The sequence below is a fragment of the Corythoichthys intestinalis genome, chromosome 15 (genome assembly GCF_030265065.1).
Source record: "Corythoichthys intestinalis isolate RoL2023-P3 chromosome 15, ASM3026506v1, whole genome shotgun sequence".
In the NCBI taxonomy this organism is placed as follows: Eukaryota; Metazoa; Chordata; class Actinopteri; order Syngnathiformes; family Syngnathidae; genus Corythoichthys; species Corythoichthys intestinalis.
The window spans coordinates 47,610,606-47,632,416 of record NC_080409.1 but is presented as its reverse complement, the minus strand read 5'-3'; the positions used below and the strand labels follow the sequence as shown (position 1 = coordinate 47,632,416).

Genomic DNA, 21,811 nt, shown 5'->3' with positions numbered 1-21,811 from the left:
CAAGGGTATCATAATTTCAATCAAATTCGTTCCAAATTAAAACTAACGTTAGTTGTATTTGCTAAGTCTTCGATATGGAGGTCTTCTGGTGAAAAAAAAAACGTGCTCTCCACCCCCTCTGTCGAGGTACTAATGGTACCGTCCGCTGACTGTATGTATTTACAGACAAGGGCAAAGCCAGGCGTTGCTTCTGTCATTGTCATTTGCCACACCGGCTTGCTAGCATGGCGAGGTTTTTGAGGCCTAACATCCGCAATTTGTTCTCTTTGCAGCTGAGAATGTCATCCGACCAGGTAAAACTATGTCCTTCGGCCTAGCTCCTCAACAAACAATAATTTCTGGGGCTAAAAAGCAAATTTTGGGAAGTCAATTCACATTCATTAACATTAGCTGCAAAGTTTGCCTAGCCAAGTATGACAGCTTGATAAACAAGTGTCACCTGCATGAATACAGGATGAAGAAAATGGTAATACGCCATTTAAAGGACGTTTTCCCCCCAAAATGTATTGAATTGATCTCATGTCAAATCAAAATACTGTATGCTCAGTGAAATATTTACTATATATTTATAACAAATCCCTTTGCCCTTGTGACCTGGGTATGGCTATACAATTGTTTAATTGAAACCTAATCTGTTTACATCGCACAACTAGTACATTTTCCCTAGTTCTGACGATGTGTTTCTTGAACTTTTGTACAGTGATCTAAATCTTTTTGAGCCAGACATGGAAAAATCTCAAGTGCACCACAAAATTACATTTAGTAGATTGCTTGAGATTACTTAAATATATTTTCCCCCGTTTTATTCACACAGATACTTTTGCTGATACTTTCTCTTGGGCCTGTTTAGTCAAATGTTTTTACTCTGATCAGTGGCAACAAGTGAATACACAGAGTCTACTGTCTGTCGTCTGGTGGAAGAGCATTGAATTAGCAGTTATCGATTATTTTAGTAGTCGATTAATCCATCATCTAGTTAGTTCCAATAATCAAATATTCGTGTTAAGAACATTTATTGCGTTGCAGAATCAATTTTAGGAGATGAAAAACAAAGGCTTGCTAAGATTGCACTTTCAAAAGATCATTAAATGCAAATACAATATAAAATGCCTGAGTGTTTCTTCAAATGATTCAGAATTTCGCTTTCAGGTAAAAATAAACTAAAATACTTGATCTTTGCCTCAAACAGTATAAAAAAAAATAATGAATGAGGATCTAAGTACAACAAAAAAACAATTGGCTAACTTGGATTGCAAAAGTCAGCTAGCTTAAATGCTATAAAATGGTTCAAACACATATTTCCACACAAAAAAATCAGCCAAATATACCTCTAAACTCAATTACGAATGCATTAAAAAACATTACCTTATGTTGGTCTTATAAGGGAGCAGCTGGATCCATGTTAAATGAGTTATGTCATATTCGCTGTTGCCAATAGAGGGCAATATATCCACCCACATCAATAAAACTAAATGCAAACACTTTCAAAACAAACCACTACAGCGCCACTCTAGTTAAATGAATACTCAAGGCAGCAAAATTTGAGTCGAAGCTTTTTTCTAACCGGACTACTCGAGTTGATTGATTAATCGTTGCAGCGCTACATTGAATTTTTCCGCCTGGCACGATAAGTCAACAGCATAGAGAGATAAACAAAAATATATTAGCTGTCATGAAGTAATATTTTTCCTAGCATCGAAATACTGGTAACTGTATTCCCTTAATTCTATTAAAGGAAAATTATATATGTACCGTATGTATTAGAGGCGTGCAAAATTTCCGATTCTTAGATTATTCGTGATCCGGCCGTGGAAGATTTGAGGACAATTCACAAATATCCGAATTCCGATTATTGAATTATACCATGTAAAGCGGAAGTAAAACACAGTCAGCGCAGTCTTTGGGACGCAATGAGGAACGGACCGAGAGTAAATATCATGTTCAACTCATGGCGCTAGATTAAAAAAAACCAATCATACCTGACTGCGGCTGACAGCCGCTACAAACAACGCCCAGTTGCTAGTTGCTACAAACATACGGCTAAAGTAGATATCACATATATGTAGAACTAGATGCAAAATGACAGACGGCGTCAGTGTTAGAACATGTGTTATTGAACAGAGATGCGAAATGACAGACTTTCCGGCGTAAGTAAACAGCCGCCATCTTATGTAGCGAACCTAATTAACTTTTTATCTAAAATACTCTTAAATCGGCAGAATCTTGTCTTGAATGTATCTTTAAATGATGAAATAGTTTTAAAACTTTGACAAAAGTAGACAGAAGGGAAATTATGTAATAACGGTAGCAATTTTAACAACTGTAACAGTTGATTCACAACATTAAATTAATTGCTGATACAGAATGGGGACTAGTGTTTTTTATTTACTGTTATTTTTGTATATTTGTTTACTGTTATATGTTAACTTGATACTGAAATAGTAGTTTGGTTTAGCCTGAGAGGATTTTTGAACAATTTTTTTGGAAATAATGTACAAAACATTTAAAAAAAAAAAAAAAAAAAAAAGGAGGTGGGTGCATCAATAATCGTTTTATAATCGAATCGGAGCTTCTGAATCGTAATCGAATCGTTAGGTGCCCAAAGATTCCCAGCTCTAGTATGTATTATGTATAATATTTTAGATAATTTTGCTGAACTTAAGTAACATTTTATCACATTACTATTATTTAAGATGAGTGTTTGCAATCCAGGCTGTCTTGACATGTGTTTACCTTTGCTATGAGTTAAGTTAGTTGAAGAAAAAAACACTTTCTAAAAGTCTTTGTTACTTTCTTGCTATTCAACATTTTTCCACTGGGCTGGTTGTCTCCATTAGGGATGTCCAATGTACAGCCCGCGGGCTGGTGTTCTGCCAAAATGTCCTACCCTGCGAAATTACACCCTTAGTAATACCGTGCGCTTTCAGCTTGTAACTTTATATGGATACAGGAAGAACATACTAAACAATCCCTTAAGAATATATTTAAACGTAGTACAGTGACCCCTCGTTTTTCGCGGTTAATGGGCACCAGAACCTGCCATGATAAGTGAAAAACTGCGAAGTAGCGGCCCAACAACCCTCCCCCCCATTTTTTTTTTTTTTTTTGTGTGTGTGTGTGTGTTTAATATAATTATTTAAGATTTCGCATTGGAAAGAGATACATACGGGACATGTTTTTCACTTTTTTCCCAAAGTATAATAATATTTTTTTTTAAAAAAAGTAAATATATATATTTTAAAACATGTTTTTTAAGCACTTCAAATGTTGTAATTATGGTAAGTTTAAAGATGTTACTTTCCCACCAAATTATTTTTAAACAAGAATAAAGTAGTTGGAAAATGCTTGGCTTTATGAAATGCTTCATAGTGAGTCTACTCAAATCCTCTAAAGCGCCTCACTTACACGCAATAAGTTGCCACAGCAACTGTTTAACAATTAAACGATGATTGATGCATGCGGCGCTTTTGAAGTGCGCGACTGGCAAGATCAAAATGCAAACATCTGTCAACATCGTTAACTTTAATAAGCAACTCCAGTGACGTGCCTGACGAACAAAGAGCAGGGAGCGGGAGGGAGCGAGAGTAAGACTATGCGATCGGGACAGCTCATTTGTTGTTTTTTAATTGAAAAAAAATCTACAATGGATTGAGAGCGCAAAGTTTGAAGCACGATGTAGCGAGGGATGACTGTATCACAATATCAAATATGGTTGGTTTAAATACAATACGTGACCAATGTGGTTAACGGATCAATACATTGCTTTAGTGTAGGGCTGTCAAAATTAACGCGTTAACGGGCGGTAATTAACTTTTTTAATTAATCACGTTAAAATATTTAACGCAATTAATGCATGCGCGGAACGACTCATTCAAGTATTGCCGCGAACAGACTACAATGGCGCCGTTTGAAGTATATTGAGAGCTAAGGGCAGAGATAAGCAAGTGGAGTGGATGCAGGTGTTACCGGCACCCTCCAAGGGGGCTGCTATTATTTTCAATGTGACCGGCATTGTCAGAGCAGTGAGGAAGAAAGTGGTTGAGCGAGAGAGGGAGCGAGAGAGTAGAGAAAGTGCGCAGTTAGCGCAGGCTCAAGTGCTGCGTCCCCCACATGCTTTTGTTTTGTTAATAAAAGTACCCACAAAAAGCCATCCAACGCCTCTCGGTGTTTATATGTACGCCGCCGTCTTCCTCAGGAGGAAATCAAACAAACCGACAACAACGAGCCAACATGAATCGCCGGTCCATAGCACCGCCAATTGCCAAGAAAGGCGAAATGGTAACGCAGGCGTTTATTTGAGCCGCGCTATTTAATGGAATAAGCGGTGGCAACTCTTCCACAACTGTTATAACGATTGTGGCAAGCAACATGAGGAAGAATAACTGGAGATTGTCTTTTTCTTAACACCATGTATTGTACTCAACGCAGAGAAGATATACCATTTGCAGCAACCACTATGACTCATGGTTGCTCAAATTCCCATCATGCATTTGGGCAGTTAAGAACATTTAAGTTGCTACAGTATCATTTAATGAAAGCACAACAAAAATAATATTCATATCTCTCAAAAATAAAATAATGTTCACAAAAAGAAAAGCGCTCAATGCAAAGAGATCTGGCATTCCCAATCAAAATAGCTATGCAAAATAATACTCTATTCAAACATTAAGTTTAGCTCAACAAATACACTACATGGCAATATTTAGTCACAATAAGTTTAGCTCAACAAATACACTACATGGCAATATTTAGTCACAATATACAAAATATCAAAATTACTATAACTTGTACTCACATTTATCTTTTAAGAATTACAAGTCTTTCTATCCGTGGATCCCTTTCACAGAAAGAATGTTAATGTTAATGCCATCTTGTGGATTTATTGTTATAATAAACAAATACAGTACTTACAGTGGGGAGAACAAGTATTTGATACACTGCCAATGGGAAAACCCATTGGCTGTGTATCAAATACTTGTTCTCCCCACTGTATGTACAGTATGTTGAATGTATATATCCGTCTTGTCTTATCTTTCCATTCCAACAATAATTTACAGAAAAATATGGCATATTTTAGAGATGGTTTGAATTGCGATTAATTGCGATGAATTACGATTAATTAATTTTTAAGCTGTGATTAACTCAATTAAAAATTTTAATCGTTTGACAACCCTACTTAAAAGATAACACAAGAAAATACAATTCTTAAAAGCACGACAAGAAAACACGCCAAAAGTATTTCGAGGCAATAAAAAGGTAAAAAAAAAAAAAAAGACCTAAAACAAAAAATGAAAATACTAAGTACTCGCCGCTCCTAACCGATAGGAATGAATTCCAGAACGCCTGAAGCGGCACACCACGGAGGTCAATCTGGCCCTCGGGGTTTGTTCTGCCTGCCAGGCACGTTGTAGTTCATTCATACTGTTCATATAAAATCATATGCTTTTATTTTGACAATAGATCCGTAAAACTGTAGATTTGCGGTTTGTATAGTCCTGCGCATGGCTTACTTTTGTGTCCGCAGTTACACTACTGTTCAAAAAATTGAGGTCTAGGCGAACGCAAACTTTTGAAACGTAGTGTACATAATGAAAAATCCCACGATACACTACAGTTCAAAATTTTGTAGTCGCTTAGACCTCAAACTTTTGAACGGTAGTGTACATTCGTACATTTGCCCCCCTCCCAGTGGAAATGGATTGAATGTCTAGCACCGTCAATGGCAGCCAATGAGTTAACAAGGAAGTGACCCAAAAATCAACAGGCAGTGATGCCAAATCAACAGAAGCAGCCTGGAAATGCCCCAAAATCAACACAAAATAAGACAAAATTTACATGAACGCACCCGTAATTATCTTAAAATTACAAGGAATTGAAGCAAAATTAACTCATTACCTGCCATTGACAACAACAGAAGGCCAGTTCATTTAAACTGGAAGGACTGACTGTGAATGCTCATCCTTCATTCTCCCCTCCCAGTCAAAATGGATTGGACGTCTAGCTCCATCAAGGGCAGCGAGAGTTAACTTATTTCACCAAAATAACCAATTAGTAGTCCCCGAGTTAGGAATGACTTCCGTTCCTACGCTGGCGACTAGGGTTGTTCCGATCATGTTTTTTTGCTCCCGATCCGATCCCGATCGTTTTCGTTTGAGTATCTGCCTATACAGATATTTCCCGATCCGATTGCTTTTTTTTTGCTCCCGATTCAATTCCAATCATTCCCGATAATTTTTCCCGATCATATACATTTTGGCAATGCATTAAGAAAAAAATGAATAAAACTCGGATGAATATATACATTCAACATACAGTACATAAGTACTGTATTTGTTTATTATGACAATAAATCCTCAAGATGGCATTTACATTATTAATATTCTTTCTGTGGGAGGGATCCACGGATAGAAAGACTTGAGACTTTGTATATTGTGACTAAATATTGCCATCTAGTGTATTGGTTGAGCTTTCAGTAAATGATACTGTAGCCATGCCCAAATGCATGATGGGAAGTGGAACCATGACTGTGCGTAAGGGCACCAATTGATATATGTTCTCTGCGTTGGGAAATAACATAGGGTGTTAAGAATAAGATCAACTACTACCTTTCTTCCCCACATTGGTTCCCACAATATTTCTAATCGTTGAGAGAGGAATTGTAAGGCTTTAGCCAATTAAAAAAAAGGCTCCAAAGGCTGCCAAAATTCACTCTACTCATTTTACGCTGCCTTTTATCTCTCTATATAGGTAAAACGGTGCCATTACAGATTGAGCGCGACAATGCGTGAGTGGGTCGTGCAGTGCATGCATTAATTGCGTTAAATATTTTAACGTGATACATTTTTTAAAAAAATTAATTACCGCCGTTATCGGGATAAATTTGATAACCCTACCTTAAGCCTAAACTAAAGACTCTGGATGAGTGTAACATATTATGTCTGTAATGTTAAATACAATTAGAAAACTATTTAATTTAAAAAATATATATATTAAAAAAAGGCATGGCCGATATTTTTTTGCCGATTCCGATACTTTGAAAATGACGTGATTGGACCCGATCGATCGGGACATCTCTTCTGGCGACGTAACCCGGATTTCTGCATAAGTCGGAATGAACCCTCTAAGTACCCCTAAATACCGCCTAAATCTCAAAATAACTATTTAAAAATATGTATTACCGTAATTTCCTGAATATAACGCGCACTTTTTTCCCCCCAAAATCAACTTGTAAAATTATGGTGCGCATTATAAACGGGTACAGGGATGGAGACAAAAATATAAATATCTTATATATATATATATATAAAGACCGATTTTATTTTTTATTGACACGCCCATGTTGTGTTGAAGTAACGTATGCGGCGATCCGTTGCCGACCATTACGGTACGTGACGTCCCCATTTTGTTTCGGTCGTGGCGAGTTAGGGAAGGAGGCGGAGTATCAACCAACGGAGCTAATCCACGTTGCTTTGTTGACATTTAGGCTGCAACAAAATACGGTTGCAATGTCTGTCTCACATGCAACCCGCGGATTATAACTATCTTTCCAGCTGTTCCCTCAACAAATTACCTCCCCCCAGGAACTATACAACATAAGTTCCGCCGGTGAATTCTGTTATAATTCGTTACACGGTAATACTTCACTCTGATTGGTCGAATGATTTCGTCTGTGTTAAATTCTGCTTTTTTCACTCTTCATAAAGCACAGAATTTAGTTTCTTGAACTCATTTGAGTCAACGTTTATTGCTATTTGTGTTTATTATTATTTGTGTGTCCGTCAACTATATCTGTCCCTCGGGAAACTCAAACCCAAATAACAATAGTTCCTCTTGTCAGTCAAAAGCGCTTTCAGTTTTCCGACTTCTAGCCTCACTTTTATTTTACCGTATCTATCCATGGAAGAAACATTTATTCATCATGATAAAACGAGCAAGTTATACAGCAGCCTTTAAAAGAAAATCCACATCTGTTTTGTTTTCTTCTGGATTCTAGTAAGTTGGAGAAGTTGTCAAGTCAAATTATTATTGTCAGTTTACGGTAATGTTTTGAACCACCAATGTGCTATGCTTGTGCTGTGTTTCACCAGTCAGTAAAATGACATTTCTGTATCTGTACACGAGCTCTGTTTTCTTGTATTCTTCTATTTATTGATGCTAAAATTAGGGTGCGCGTTGTACACGGGTACAATCATTTTCCCTAGATTTTACAAGTAAATTTGGGGTGCGCGTTTTACACGGGTGCGCCTTATATTCGGGAAATTACGGTATACTTCATTTTACCGTTGCCGCCAAGGCGTTTAAGCTAAGTCCTAGCTCGACAGCGAGCTAAACTCTGAAATGACGATGTCAGACGTCCGTATGGATTGCTGACTTTAGTCAGCAGCTCATAACATCAACACTTGCGGAATCAAACTAAAATAAAGATAAAATTAAATCAGTTTCGTCTTCAATAACAGCAATTCGAATTTGCATTTATAACTAGCTGCTGATACAGCAATAACAATCCACACAAACAATCATCTAGCATCTTTCAGATAGCGTCCGCACATCATCAAAAACAATCACATAAACCTGCCCCAAGTATTCGACCACAATTAAAAATGCACAGTGAGAACTACAAAAACTTTTTTATGCGGAAAACACTGAGGTGACTTGAAGTTCTGCTCTGTGACCCCCAGTTTGGCCAGATTTCAAAATTGTCCTGTATGCATGTGTGATACATCACATCAATTTTCTGGGGGAAGAAAAATTACGAACAGGAGGGCATTTAAAAAAAAAAAAAAAATGTAAACAGCAAAACCCTAACTGGAGGTGAGAGCACGCGAGAGCAGAATTAAAGACGCCATGATTTTAATGAGATATTATCACGTACTTACCTCATTTCGATCCAAAAACTCCATGTAGCACATATCACCGAGTGTCAAGACACAGCTGTGAATTGCCACAGCCGGATTTTTAGGGCATTTCATCGGTGAAACGTAATATAACAAGGGTCGCAATGCAGAAATCGCAGACATCAAGGAGTGGTCGAGATGTTCTTTTTCATATATTTGCTCTTTTAAAAGTTTTTTTTTTTTTTTCAATTTTTCTTTGTTTGGATCGACTATTTATCATCTAACATATCGGAGAAAATGCGACGGTAACAAAAAAAATACAGTTAAGCGATAGTTATGAGGTACATATGCGTGACTTTTTTACAGACACCATTTTTTTTCATTGTGACATAATTTGTTTAAAAGTTTAAAATATGCGAGTGAAAATTTTTTTAAAGTCGTTTTTTTTTAAAAAACAAAATATTAGACATCAATTAATGATTCTATGCTTAAAATAACAGACATTCTGAATAATAAATATAATTAATTACCTTCATTTTATGGCTTGGTTGAAACAAAAGCGGTTGCGCGACATCTGTAAACGGGGGTTTCCAGTTTAAAACAGACAAATTAAAAATAGTTTGGGGTCTTAATGCTCCATGAATCTGCTATGGCAGTATATAGACATATTGTTCTATCATACACAACAGTTCATTTGGCTTAAAATACAGCAGTTTCTTTTAAAGAGGAATGCAAGAACAGAAACGGCTTTTTCAGTCTTGTCTGTGTTTGCCGCCTTATACTTGTGTTACCTCTGTGAATGCTTCACAAGCAACAAATGTGCGCACAGGCTTGCAGGCTTTCCCCTCTCTCTCACTCGGCTGCGCGACGTCTTCGTGGGAACAAAACAAATGTGCTCTTCCTCATGTGTGCGCGGGCCCGTGTACTCTTCTTCGTGTGCGCAAATACGTTCTTCCTCATGTGTATATGCGCTAGAGCTTAAACGAATACTCAAGGAACTCTGGTAACTCGAGTTTAAAAACTGATCCGAGTAATTTCATTCACCTCGAGGAATCGTTTAATTTTGCCAGCTCTAAGCATCATGTTTTGCCTGGACTACTTTTAATGAGGGACAACGCGCTGATTTCACGTGCGTAGAGGATGAAGCAATAAAAATATAAAAAAAAAACTTTCTGCAGCCGACAGCCGCTACAAACTACGCCGACGTTGCTAAACACTAGCCCGCATGATGCTACCGTGGTAGCAGGTAGGTAGCATCTGATGCGTCTCATAGATATTGCATGTATGTTGAACTAGATGCGAAATGACAGAGTCAGCTGTGTTGGTAAACAGCCGCCATCTTAAAGCAGTACAATTCTCAGCGCTAATAAATATAACGTTACTGTCTCTTGCACACGTAACATTAGCCCTTCGGAGGGCTAGGTTTCTATTAAGACCACTGTCGATGCGTGGCTAACGTGTCTTACATACAGGCTTTAACATAACATAGCGATGTGGAGTGATGAGGGTGTAAAATAAAAACTCAATAATGCTAACTATCAATTTTAGCTCAGTAGTCATTGCTGGATAAAACACCAAGTAGCACTGGTCCCTAATGTGCTCCAATACAGCAGGTATCATACTGTAACGTTGACAAAGAGTCACTCTCTTCGTTAGGTTGCAATTATTGCTTTTTTGGGAACTTGTGGAACAACAACAACAACAACAGGAAGGCACGTCTCTCGCTCTCCCGCACCTCCCTCACCCCCGCACGTCACGCGGTGCATTCAGGAACGCATGCAAATATCCCCGCCATATTATAACCTGATATGTTACAATAAATTGATTTTGAACACTGCAAAAACTCAACATCCTATTTAGACTGACTTAAAACTTAAAACTAGAATTTAAAAATGGCTTGACACAAATGGAAATTCAATTGAAACACGTGGGTAAAACACCTAACTATTAAGTGATGTATGTTATCAAGCGTAATGGCATTTTTAGGTAAGGGGAAAAAAATAAATAAATAAATAAATAAATAAATTTAATATATATATATATATATATATCTTTGGGCTGTCAAAATTATCGCGTTAACGGGCGTTAATTAATTTTTAAAATTAATCACGTTAAAATATTTGACGCAATTAACGCACATGTCGCGCTCAGACAGTATTCTGCCTTTTGGTAAGTTTTACAGCAAGGTTTTTTGTGCTGTCTAACAGCGAACTCTTGTGGTCGCTTTGCGACATGGTTTATTGCTTTCTTGCCAGTTCAATATGGCTGCATGACGTCTCGGGCTGACGCCTACGTTGTAATGTTGTGCTTATATCATCCTTGGACAAGATTTGTCCGTAAGTATGGTGGTTGTAAAGAATGTACATATTATGTTAGTAAGCGAAATGTTATATTTTTGTATTTGAGGCCATTTTGTTAATAAATCAGATGAAAAAGGAAGAAGTCTGATTATTAAGGCGTCGTTCACTAAATGTCTAGCTTTGTAAAAAGTAGACGCTTCGGAGTGAGGACGGCATAGACAGATTTAAATGACAGTAGAGTGAAATGCCCACTACAGTCCTTATGTACCATATGTTGAATGTATATATTCATCTTGTGTCTTATCTTTCCATTCCAACAATTTATTTTACAGAATATATATATAATTTACAGAAAAATATGGCATATTTTATAGATGGTTTGAATTGCGATTAATTGCGATTAATTACGATTAATTAATTTTTAAGCTGTAATTGACTTAATCGTTTGACAGCTCTAATATATATATATATATATATATATATATATATATTTATATATTAAGATCTAAAAGTTTCTGGAGTGAAAGCAGTGAATTGGTCTTTTTTTTTTATTCTCGTCACATCTGAGAGGCAATTGTTGGCTGTTTTCAACAATGTACATCGAAAATAAAGACATTGATTGACTGAAAATGGTTCAATATTAGATGAAATGTCTTGTTTTCTCATGTATATAAATAATGACTCTTTACCTAAAAAATGTTTTATCCGATTACTCTATTAATCGATAGGATTTTCAGTCGATTACTCAATTACTAAAATATTCGATAGCTGCAGCCCTAATATGCGCTCTTACTCGCATGCCGTTACCTACCTACCTGCTCTACGTTTCCTGTGCCAAATTAAAAGCATGCATCACAAAACAAAAGTCAACATTATAAAACTCTGGCTTCGTAAAGTCACGCAAGTCGAGTATGTCGTAACCCTAACCCCACATAAGATCTAATTGTCATAAATGTTGCCCTTGGACCAAAATGAGTTTGACACCCCTGGTCTACATTGCAGCTAGGGGAGCTGGGTAAAGGTGCAGGAAAAGGCGGCGGAGCCGGCGGGTCCATCCGAGAGGCAGGAGGAGCCATGGGAAAGAAACAGGCAGCTGAGGAGGAAATGTACTTTAAGTAAGTGTTCATGGAACAAATCGAAGTGATAAACCAAGATTCCACCGTAATCTGTGTTATTACCCATCTGCACAAAAGGCGCAAGGAGCAAGAGCAGCTGGCTGCACTGAAGCAACACCACCAGGAGGAAATCGACCACCATAAAAAGGAGATCGAGCGTCTGCAGCGGGAGATCGACCGTCACAAGGGGAAGATCAGGAAGCTGAAGCACGACGACTAAACGAAACGAGCTTCTGCCAGACATCTTTAATCACTGCTGTGTTGCATCTGAAAAAATATATATATTCACCGGTACAAAAATCACGTGTTCTTCGCCACAAGGCATGAACGTTTTGTAAATTGTTATTTAAAAGCAATTGCAACGGTTCTCAAAATAAATGTTGTGTGACAGCATTTGCATGAATTGTATGTTTCATGCAGGAATTAAACTATGATTTTGTGTGATAAATACATGCAAAAAAGTTTTTTTCTGTGTTTCTAGTGCACTTGTCCTCAGTAAGGTGGACAATATTGTAGGCAGAGGTGGGTAGTAATGCGTTACATGTACGCCGTTTTATTTACTTGAGTGACTTTTTGAGAAAAATGTACTTGTAAGAGTAGTTTTACCAAGCTATACTTGAGTAGATTTGTAAAGAAAAAACACTACTCTTACTCCGCTACTTTGGGCTACACAACAGTTGTTACATTTTTCCTCTTTATTCTATATTTCAGATTTTTTTCTTTTTTTCCTGCGATGCCAAAAGTAGCTCTGCTAATTTCGGCAATGAGACCTCACAACAGTAATCACATTGACTACAATCAGGGCTGTCAACAGGCTTGCTGGGGCCCGGGGACAAGAAACCATTATAGGGCCCCCCCCCCAACCCACCCCAGCCACCGGCTTGTCACGACAACATACGCAGTACTTTTAACGCTTTGCAAGCAATGACAGTGTAAGTTTTCAAATTATTTAATTTGAGATGGACAATTAAGTTTAACAGACCGTATTAGAGGCCTAGCGCTAGAGTTGTTCAGTAGCTATCTATCTGGAAGACATCAGTATGTCAAGATTAACAATTCAAAATCATCATACAAACTCCTCAATCATGGAGTCCCCCAGGGCTCCATCTTAGGGCCACTCCTCTTCATCCTTTACATTAATGACTTTGTTAATTCCTCATCTGTTTTTTTATAAAGTACTATTTGCTGATCATACAAATTTATTCTTTTCCCATAAACATCCCTCTGCACTTGAGCAAATCATAAATAGTGAACTAAAGAAAATAGACACATGGTTCAAATGTAATAAACTCTCTCTAAATATCAATAAAACAAATTACATTGTGTTTCGCTCCAATAAAAAACAGCCCATCAAACAAATCTGCTTAAACATAAATGGAGAAACCATTGAAAGAGTCTGCTCTACAAAATTCCTGGGAGTCCATATTGATGAGTACCTTAATTTTAAAAAACATATTGATGAGCTCACAAATAAACTGTCGAAATAAATGCTGCTCTGTTTTTTAAACTGCGACATTATATCCCACTATCTGCACTTCTCACCCTGTATAAATCTTTATTTGAGCCGCATTTACAATATTGTATTATCATATGGTGCAACACATTTCCAACCTATCTAAAAAAGCTTGAAACCCTACAAAAAAAAAGTCATACGTGCCATAACATGGTCTGGGTTCAATGCTCCTACTAAATTAATATTTCACCACCACCACCTTCTGAGGCTAAAAGAACACAACTACTTTCAAAATGCTTGCATAATGTATCAGGTCATCCATAAACTAAACCGTAAATTAAGTGATCTCATCCCAATCAGTACTCCTCAGCACACATATACTACTAGAAGATAAAATCACATCACTGGAAAAAGCAGAAGTCTAAAGTCTACAAGCTTTGGCATTGTATGCAGAGGACCACAGATCTGGAATGAACTGGACGAAACACTTAAAATGTCACACTCCATCTCTATTTTTAAGAAAAAACTGAAAACTCATCTCCTTGCTATGTATGTTTAATATGCTGTCTTTGAATAACATTCCTAAGGTATCACTTGTCAAATAGAATTTTGAAATTTCCCATAGTTAATTGCATGTATGTGTATGAATGTATGTATGTGTGTGTTGTGTGACTGGGCCCCTACTAAAAGCTTTAAATAGCTTATTCGGAGTGTCCCATTCATACATCTTGTCAGATGAACTGCTTGTATATATGACCATGTTCATGTGTGTACCATGATACGATGTGTGACTAAACTAATGTGATGTGACACAATATAAAGAAACAATTTCCATCATCCCATGTAGGCTACAGTACAATACAACTGAGAGTGCTATGCCTGCCTGCTAAGCAACAAAACAGTATAACTAAACATCCTGTGCTTGCCCCCTCCACATGCCTGGGGTTATCAAGCCCTCAGTGATACGCCTAGATTTTTTGACAGTGAAGTCATTTATAACATCACTGAAATCCAGTTTTTGAGCAAGCTTACGCTCAACGGAGTGCATGGCTAGCTTGTTAACAGGTTCGTTTGTGCTGTTTCGGTGATGGATTCGTATTAGCGTTTGCTATAATCACAGTGGGTTGTAAACTCAAGATAAATCCAGCCACCGGACCAGAGTCTCTTCAGCCTCGCGCACCTGCTCCACACAGACTAATATATATCCCGGATCTCCCACCACCTTCTCTCTCCTCGGCTCAACGCGAGCAGCATGTCTTGTCATACCGCAGCTCAACAGGCTACAAGCGGCCGTTGACGGACTCGAATCGGGCTTTGGTCACGGTGATCGCGAATGTGAACTGTTCAGTGTTAGCGGCTGTTGTTCACTTACCAACATCACCATCCACAGCCAACTCTCGCCTTAATTCTCTGGCTTCTTGTCCCCCTTTTAAAAACTTGATCATTTTTTTCTCGTTCACCTCTATGATCTTCATCTCTTTTTCTTTTCTTTTCTGCGCACCCGATTCATGACGACTCGCCATGTTTAGAGTTTGACAGATTTCAATTTCCTTCTTCAGGGTACGTGTTGCCTTGAGTGCATCAGAGCAGGGTCAAACCATTCTCTGCTAAGACTGGGGGGAGGTGGGCGGGCACATTGTGCAAAAAAAGGGAAAAATATATATTTGAAATATTTGTTATTTTAAAGTTTTTAAGTATATATCGAGTAGACCATAATATTTAATCAGGCAATGATTTAAATAAAAATAAATACGTGAATGTAAAGCAAAATAAGTTAAGGTCATTCAGGGGCCCCTATGGTCCTGAGGCCCAGGAAAACATACCCAGTTGCCCCTCCCCCCCGTCGACGGGCTTGACTACAATATTCCAATCAGACGTAAGCTTACTGTTCTATGATCACTCTAGCCTGTTGAATCACATGGCGTCTTTAAAGCACCGTAAAAGTTTGACATAAAGCGCTGCCCTCAACATGACTCAAAAGCGCTCCCCCCAGTCTTTATTTGGCTCTGACTGACCATGATTGGATCCTTTTGAGTTCATAATCGTAAAGCTGAAGGAGCTACACTATTCACTATTCAAACTGGGAACTATTTTCTCCACTAGAGGGCACACATGCTCTTTGGACGAATAATGCTTCCTTTCTGTCATTTTCTGTCATTATTGTGCAGTATTATTGTAACAACAGTTCATATAGATAAATGTGCTGAGAAAAACTACTATTGGTTGAAAAAAAAAAAATCTAATGTATAAGCAGTTACAATGTTACTCATTACTTGAGTATTTTTTTCACCAAATACTTTTTTACTTGAACTTGAGTACATTTTGGGGATGTTTACTTTTACTTGAGTTAAATTAATTTGAAGTCACGCTATCTTGAGTACAATTTTTGGCTACTCTACCCATCTCTGATTGTAGGTCACAATAGCAAACAAGCATAATAGGCAATATGGCTTCAGTGAGAGACAGATGTACATTGTTAACCACTGTGCTCATTGTATTCTATTTGATTTGTTTTCTTCAAATTTAAATGTTTATTTTTTAATCGCTGCTCTACACTTTTGCTTTATAAAACAGTTTTTTTTTTAGACATTTATATGACTGAAATATGAATTTTCCCTTAATAACATCTATAAACATATTAACACCTAAAAACGTTAGCTTTATTTAGTTATAAAAGTTTATTTATTAATTTTGCTAGAGAACATCTTGTTTTCTAAGATAATTATTAATCATATTAATGATTATTTACATTATGAAGTTGTCGAGAGGGTAAAATTTGATGGATTTACTAAATAGCTTGGTTGAAATGTATTAATTTATTGTTAAAATATATATGCAACTCATGCTAATAGTGAAAGACATTATCGTAACAATAGTAACAAAATGCATTAATTAATTGACGTGAAATGAATGATAAATTGTATACACCTTTTTTTTTTGGGGGGGGGGGGGGGGCAAAATATCCCACGTTTTAAAAAATCAAATTTGGTATTCATATTTGCCGTTTTTTAAGTTGTTCCACTGTGTTTTATCCATCCATAGATGGCGCTAAAACTTTTTAAAGACAATCTAACAAGCCATAAATCTGACGTCACGTCCTCCCGCCCGTGTCTTTTACCACGGGCATCCCCGTTTGTCTTTCTTTTCGCACGTCATGGCGGACCGCTTCAATAAGGTGGTAACGTTTGAGAGAGTATTATGTTGTTTTATTTGGATTAATGTGGTTATTTTGGCTACGTGTTAATGTGAACATGTTTTCAAACGGCTTATCATGTAAAAAACGTGTCAACTGGGGTAAAATGTCTAAAAATATTATCGTTAACTGCGTTTTTCTGTCGGTTTAGCCTCCGAAAGTACATGCTTTCCATCATGGCTGCTATGCTAGCTGTCGGGGTTAGCCTGCTGCTAGCTCTTTTTTTCCCCCTCCACAGTCTAAGCTTAATTAAATGTGGTAGAATGACGACATTCTTATTTCTAACTTAAATAATTAACAGTAACAAACAAAGCTGTTTAATGAAGATTCTACTCGTTAATGTTGTCATAGCTGTTAACGGCACGTAACCGGCCATGTAAGCCATGTGCTCATTTTAGATAGTATTAAGTAAAGCATTGGATGTTCCTTCCTAAATGTATCACGTCTTTATCATTTAATAATTATTTGTAATTTTGCAGGTTCTGCTACTAGATGGCAGGGGCCATCTGCTTGGTCGCCTGGCTGCCATCGTTGCCAAGCAGACCTTGCTGGGTATGTATCTTTTTAATCACTAACACTTTTGAATTTGTTAGTTAAGCGTGAACATTATCTTGGTTAATGTCCTTGATGATTACATATGAACTTTGTTGAGTTTAACGACCATGAGAAAACTCACATGCACTACCATCTGAGACAAAATAATGTCAATTACAAGTTTAGTTATATATTTAATAGATATATAATGTCTTTATCTACGTTTTAAATAGTGTCTTTATTTACATTTTAAAGGACACAAAGTCGTGGTGGTGAGGTGTGAAGGCATCAACATCTCTGGCAATTTCTACCGAAACAAACGTATGTACCTCAATATTAACCCACCTAATTTAAGTCCCGAATGTTGTCGCTGATGTTATATGGAGGAAAACCCTTCGAGTTTTTACTGACCATGAGAATACTTTACATGCACTACCATCTGAGACGATACATTCCGCTGAAATGAAGTCCTGCAATTTGCTTTGAAAGTCGAGTAATATGATTGTGGATGTCGCAGTGAAGTACCTGGCCTTCCTGCGCAAGAGGATGAACACCAATCCCTCTCGTGGACCATACCACTTCAGAGCTCCCAGCAGGATCTTCTGGAGAACGGTTAGAGGTGAGAGAAGCACCCAAAATGACTCTGTAAAGTAGGACTGCAGCAATCGATTTTTTAGCTAATCGATTAATCGAGCGATTAGTTAGTTCGAGTAATCAGATTACGAACATTTAATGTTTTGCAAAATACATTTTAGGAGATGTGAAACAAAGAAGTGTTTGTTTGCAATATTTGGTTAAGATTTTACTTTCATAATACCATTAAATGTGAATACAAAATCTTGAGGTTTTCTTCAAACAATGCATAATTGCACTTTCAGTTGACAAGAGCAATAAATGTACTTAAAACCAGATTAAAATACCCGAGTTTGGCTTCAAACGTTTTTGAAAATAAATGAGAAACTAAGTACAACAACAACAAAAACAATTGGCAAACTTGCATAGCAAAAGTTCTCTAGCTTAAATGCTATAAACGATTTAATGTTTTTATTTATTTATTTATTTTTTTTTTTTTATACAAAGCTCTTAACAAATCGTTCACATTTCCACAAAAAAGCTAAAGATACTTGTAAATTAAATGGCAAATGCATAAACAAACATTAGCTCAAACAAAAAGATACCTTAATCCCTTCAGACCTGCATTTATTCTGCTGGGCAAAAAAAAAAAAAAAATCTGCGGTTATTTTTACTCAAACACCAGACCAAAGTGCAATTGTTTTGGTCGGGGATATTTCATGCTTTTATTGGTTATTTTTTATGTTAATGTATTTTATTGAGAAATAAGCACTAACGTAACTAACGTTATCCTTTTTGTGTCCTTTTGGTCAGCCATTTTCAAAGTGCCAAAAATGGCAAAGAGGGCGTGCCAAACCTCATGATTTGATTTCGATGGGGCAAGTTTCATCCAAAAATCTCCCAGAAGTTGCAATAGCAACTAAGGGGCAGTTAACATGGCGACACCAACACGCAGTGACTGTGCTGCGGATTGGCCTCGCCTAAATATGGTGTCGGCGAAAACGGAAGACACAAACCATTGAATCCGGGCTCCAAAGTTGAAGGATTCAATGGGGGGGGGGGGGGGGGGGGGGGGGGGCTTGCTCCGCATCCATATCAATGGAAAGCTCTCGCGCCGATAACGTCAGCACACGCACACGTCACATTGGGCGTGCGCAGTGGTGCTACCAAACATTAAAAATGGCAAATATGGCGGAGCACAGCTTTAATTTACTGTTTTTATCATTTTAATTTAAATATGTTGAATGTTTCTTTTTGTGCTCTTTGGAGCAAAAGAAAATGTCTTCTGGGCTGAGGAGGTTGTTTGGGTCAAAGTGCATTCATGGCTGTCGCCTTGTAAATCTGCACCGCCCCGTAGGGTCTGGCATGAATACATCGTTTCACGCGGAATTGCGACATAGTTCGAATGGAACCATATAAATGCAAATTTGAAATTTTTCATATTCTTGTACAGTCGCCATGTAAACGGCCCCTAAATTGAGTGTTTTTACTGGTTTAGAGATGAGAATGCATGTCCTTCAGTGGCTTGCTTAGGTCTTAAGGGGTTAAGTTGGGATAAACAGGGAGCAGCTGGAATCAGCTATGTTGGCCGAGTTAATGAATATTCACTGTTGCCACCAGAGGGCAGTGTATCCACCCAAATCAATAAAACCTAATGCATGTTCCAAGATAAACCATTACGTCAGGAATTAAATGAATCTTTAAAGAAGCTTTTTTCTAATCGAATTATTTGAGTTAATTAATTGTTGCAGCAGCACTGTAAATGAACATGAAATGTGTTCAAGTGACAGTTCAGTTTTAATCCATTACCCGCCACTGATAACAATAGACGGATTAGACGCCCAGTTCATGGTGCGCTTGCGAATAGTCACAATTTATTGCCATTGATGGCACTAAACGTCCAATCCATGTTGACAGGGAGAACGTTCATTTGCCCCTCCTAGTCCAGTCAACATGGATTGGACATATAGCGTCGAAATTAGCAGTTTTCTAGACAAATATGACCCATGTCTTTCATGAGTTGCTAATTTTGAACAATTTTGTGCGACCTAGGCATGCTGCCGCACAAGACCAAGAGAGGCCAGGCCGCTCTGGAGAGGCTGAAGGTGTTTGACGGGATCCCCCCGCCCTACGACAAGGTGGGCTCCGTGCACAACACTGTGGCCGCATGTTAAACTGTCAATGATGCTTCATTTTACCTTACCTTGCCTTGTTTGACTGAGGTTTGAAAAGAACACACTTAATCTGAGACAGTCCACCTACAAAATATTAGAACATTCTGCTGTTCTTTGGTTAGTTTTGACTTATCCTTCTTCCATTTATTCAGAGGAAGCGCATGGTGGTCCCAGCTGCTCTTAAGATTGTGCGCCTGAAGCCCACTCGTAAGGTTGGTCACGTTCACTATCAGTACCATGTGTTAAACAAAAAAAAAAACGGCCAATGTCTCAACAGTGATGATTTGAAATCTGATAATGCATTGATGAAACCACACTTAACGGATCTGACTTCTGAGTTGAACTAGAACTTTAGAATTAAATCCAAAGCCACACGCTCGTAGCAGTGTTTTCTCCCCACTTACCCATCATGTCTTTGGCAGTTTGCCCTCCTGGGACGTTTGGCTCATGAGGTGGGCTGGAAGTATCAGGCCATTACAGCCACGCTGGAGGAGAAGAGGAAACAGAAGGCCAAGCTGCGCTACAATAAGAAAAAGGTCACCATCAAGCTGACCAAATTGGCAACAAAGAACGTCGAGAGCAAAATTGCAAAGTACACAGATGTTCTCAAACAATACGGAGTTCTTGTCTGAACGTATTGTCTGGCCAATAAACAAATACAATGTTTATAATAAAAGTTTTTGTTTATGAATCACCGGAAAGTTAACAAAATACAGATTGTTGGTATTCATTCTATTTAGGTTGACATTTGAAATTGTCACCCGTTTCAAATAATTTCGCTGCAATAAAGGTGGTTTCAGCCTCCTGCGGTGTAGTTTTTGCCCAAAAGAGGGCAGCATTGCACTGGATTTGGCTAGACCTAGTATCAAGATTTAATGAAATATGCTTGACGCATTTTTAAAAGTCAACTTTATGTAAATGCACTAACTGCGGGGAGTTTAAATTGCTACATTTAAGCTACTTTCTACCGACAGAAATCTTGCAAAAGGGCAGCATTCATTTGTGGCTTAAATGAGGATTTTTACCACTTGAAATGGAAATGAGTGACATTTGTCATCGACTAAAGCCAACATAAAAGGCACTAGAGCTACTTTCCATGCGACGTGATTGAAAACCTCAAACTTTTGCGATTTGACCAAAGGCAATTAGCTTTGAAAGGCATGCAGTACCTAAATTTTGCAGAGGGGGCGCTGGTCAACCAAGGTTTTAAGTTTTTTTTTTTTTAATAGGACCAAGTTAATTGAAATGCCCCAAACCCTGTCATATTGAGTGCAAAAGACGACAGTTATTTTAGATATTTTTTTTAGACTAATTTGCAAGTAAAGCTAAGATTGCACAGCAGTCACATCTTGGTAATGAGTAGAAAACGTGATAGGTGAATTTGGAAATGTCTGTTACTCTCATTAGCAAAGGAGCAAACTGTGATAACGTTACCTGTGCTTATGTAAGATAACCAACCAAAATCCAGTCGTGTGCAAGTTGATCGCTTGCTGACAAACCCTAATTGAAAATAAACATTTTCTAATAATGAGTGCTGCCTTCAAACATGTTTATTTTATGAGGGCTGTTAATTTGTGCTATCATGCCAATTTTACATTGCCCTTAAAGAACAAAAGTTGACCCAAGGGGAATCGT

The 21,811-nt window shown here is 37.7% G+C and overlaps 2 protein-coding genes and 2 non-coding genes across 4 annotated transcripts; all 4 read left to right on the top strand.

Annotated features, from left to right (window-relative positions):
- Positions 1-145: 145 nt before the first annotated feature.
- On the top strand, positions 146-12,642 carry atp5if1b (ATP synthase inhibitory factor subunit 1b). Its single transcript, XM_057860484.1, has 3 exons — positions 146-293; positions 12,137-12,249; positions 12,328-12,642. The coding sequence occupies exons 1-3, from the start codon at positions 225-227 to the stop codon at positions 12,467-12,469; spliced, it is 324 nt and encodes a 107-aa protein (XP_057716467.1). The 5' UTR covers positions 146-224; the 3' UTR covers positions 12,470-12,642.
- Positions 12,643-16,788: 4,146 nt separating this feature from the next.
- Positions 16,789-20,980, top strand: rpl13a (ribosomal protein L13a). The gene is made up of 7 exons (XM_057859443.1): positions 16,789-16,877; positions 17,375-17,447; positions 17,685-17,750; positions 17,947-18,048; positions 20,055-20,140; positions 20,329-20,388; positions 20,599-20,980. Exons 1-7 carry the CDS (start codon positions 16,857-16,859, stop codon positions 20,806-20,808), a joined length of 618 nt encoding a protein of 205 aa, XP_057715426.1. The 5' UTR covers positions 16,789-16,856; the 3' UTR covers positions 20,809-20,980.
- On the top strand, positions 17,513-17,593 carry LOC130931577 (small nucleolar RNA Z195/SNORD33/SNORD32 family). The gene has a single exon (XR_009067251.1). It is a non-coding gene; the product is annotated as a small nucleolar RNA Z195/SNORD33/SNORD32 family (small nucleolar RNA).
- On the top strand, positions 17,793-17,878 carry LOC130931578 (small nucleolar RNA Z195/SNORD33/SNORD32 family). The gene has a single exon (XR_009067252.1). It is a non-coding gene; the product is annotated as a small nucleolar RNA Z195/SNORD33/SNORD32 family (small nucleolar RNA).
- Positions 20,981-21,811: the final 831 nt, after the last annotated feature.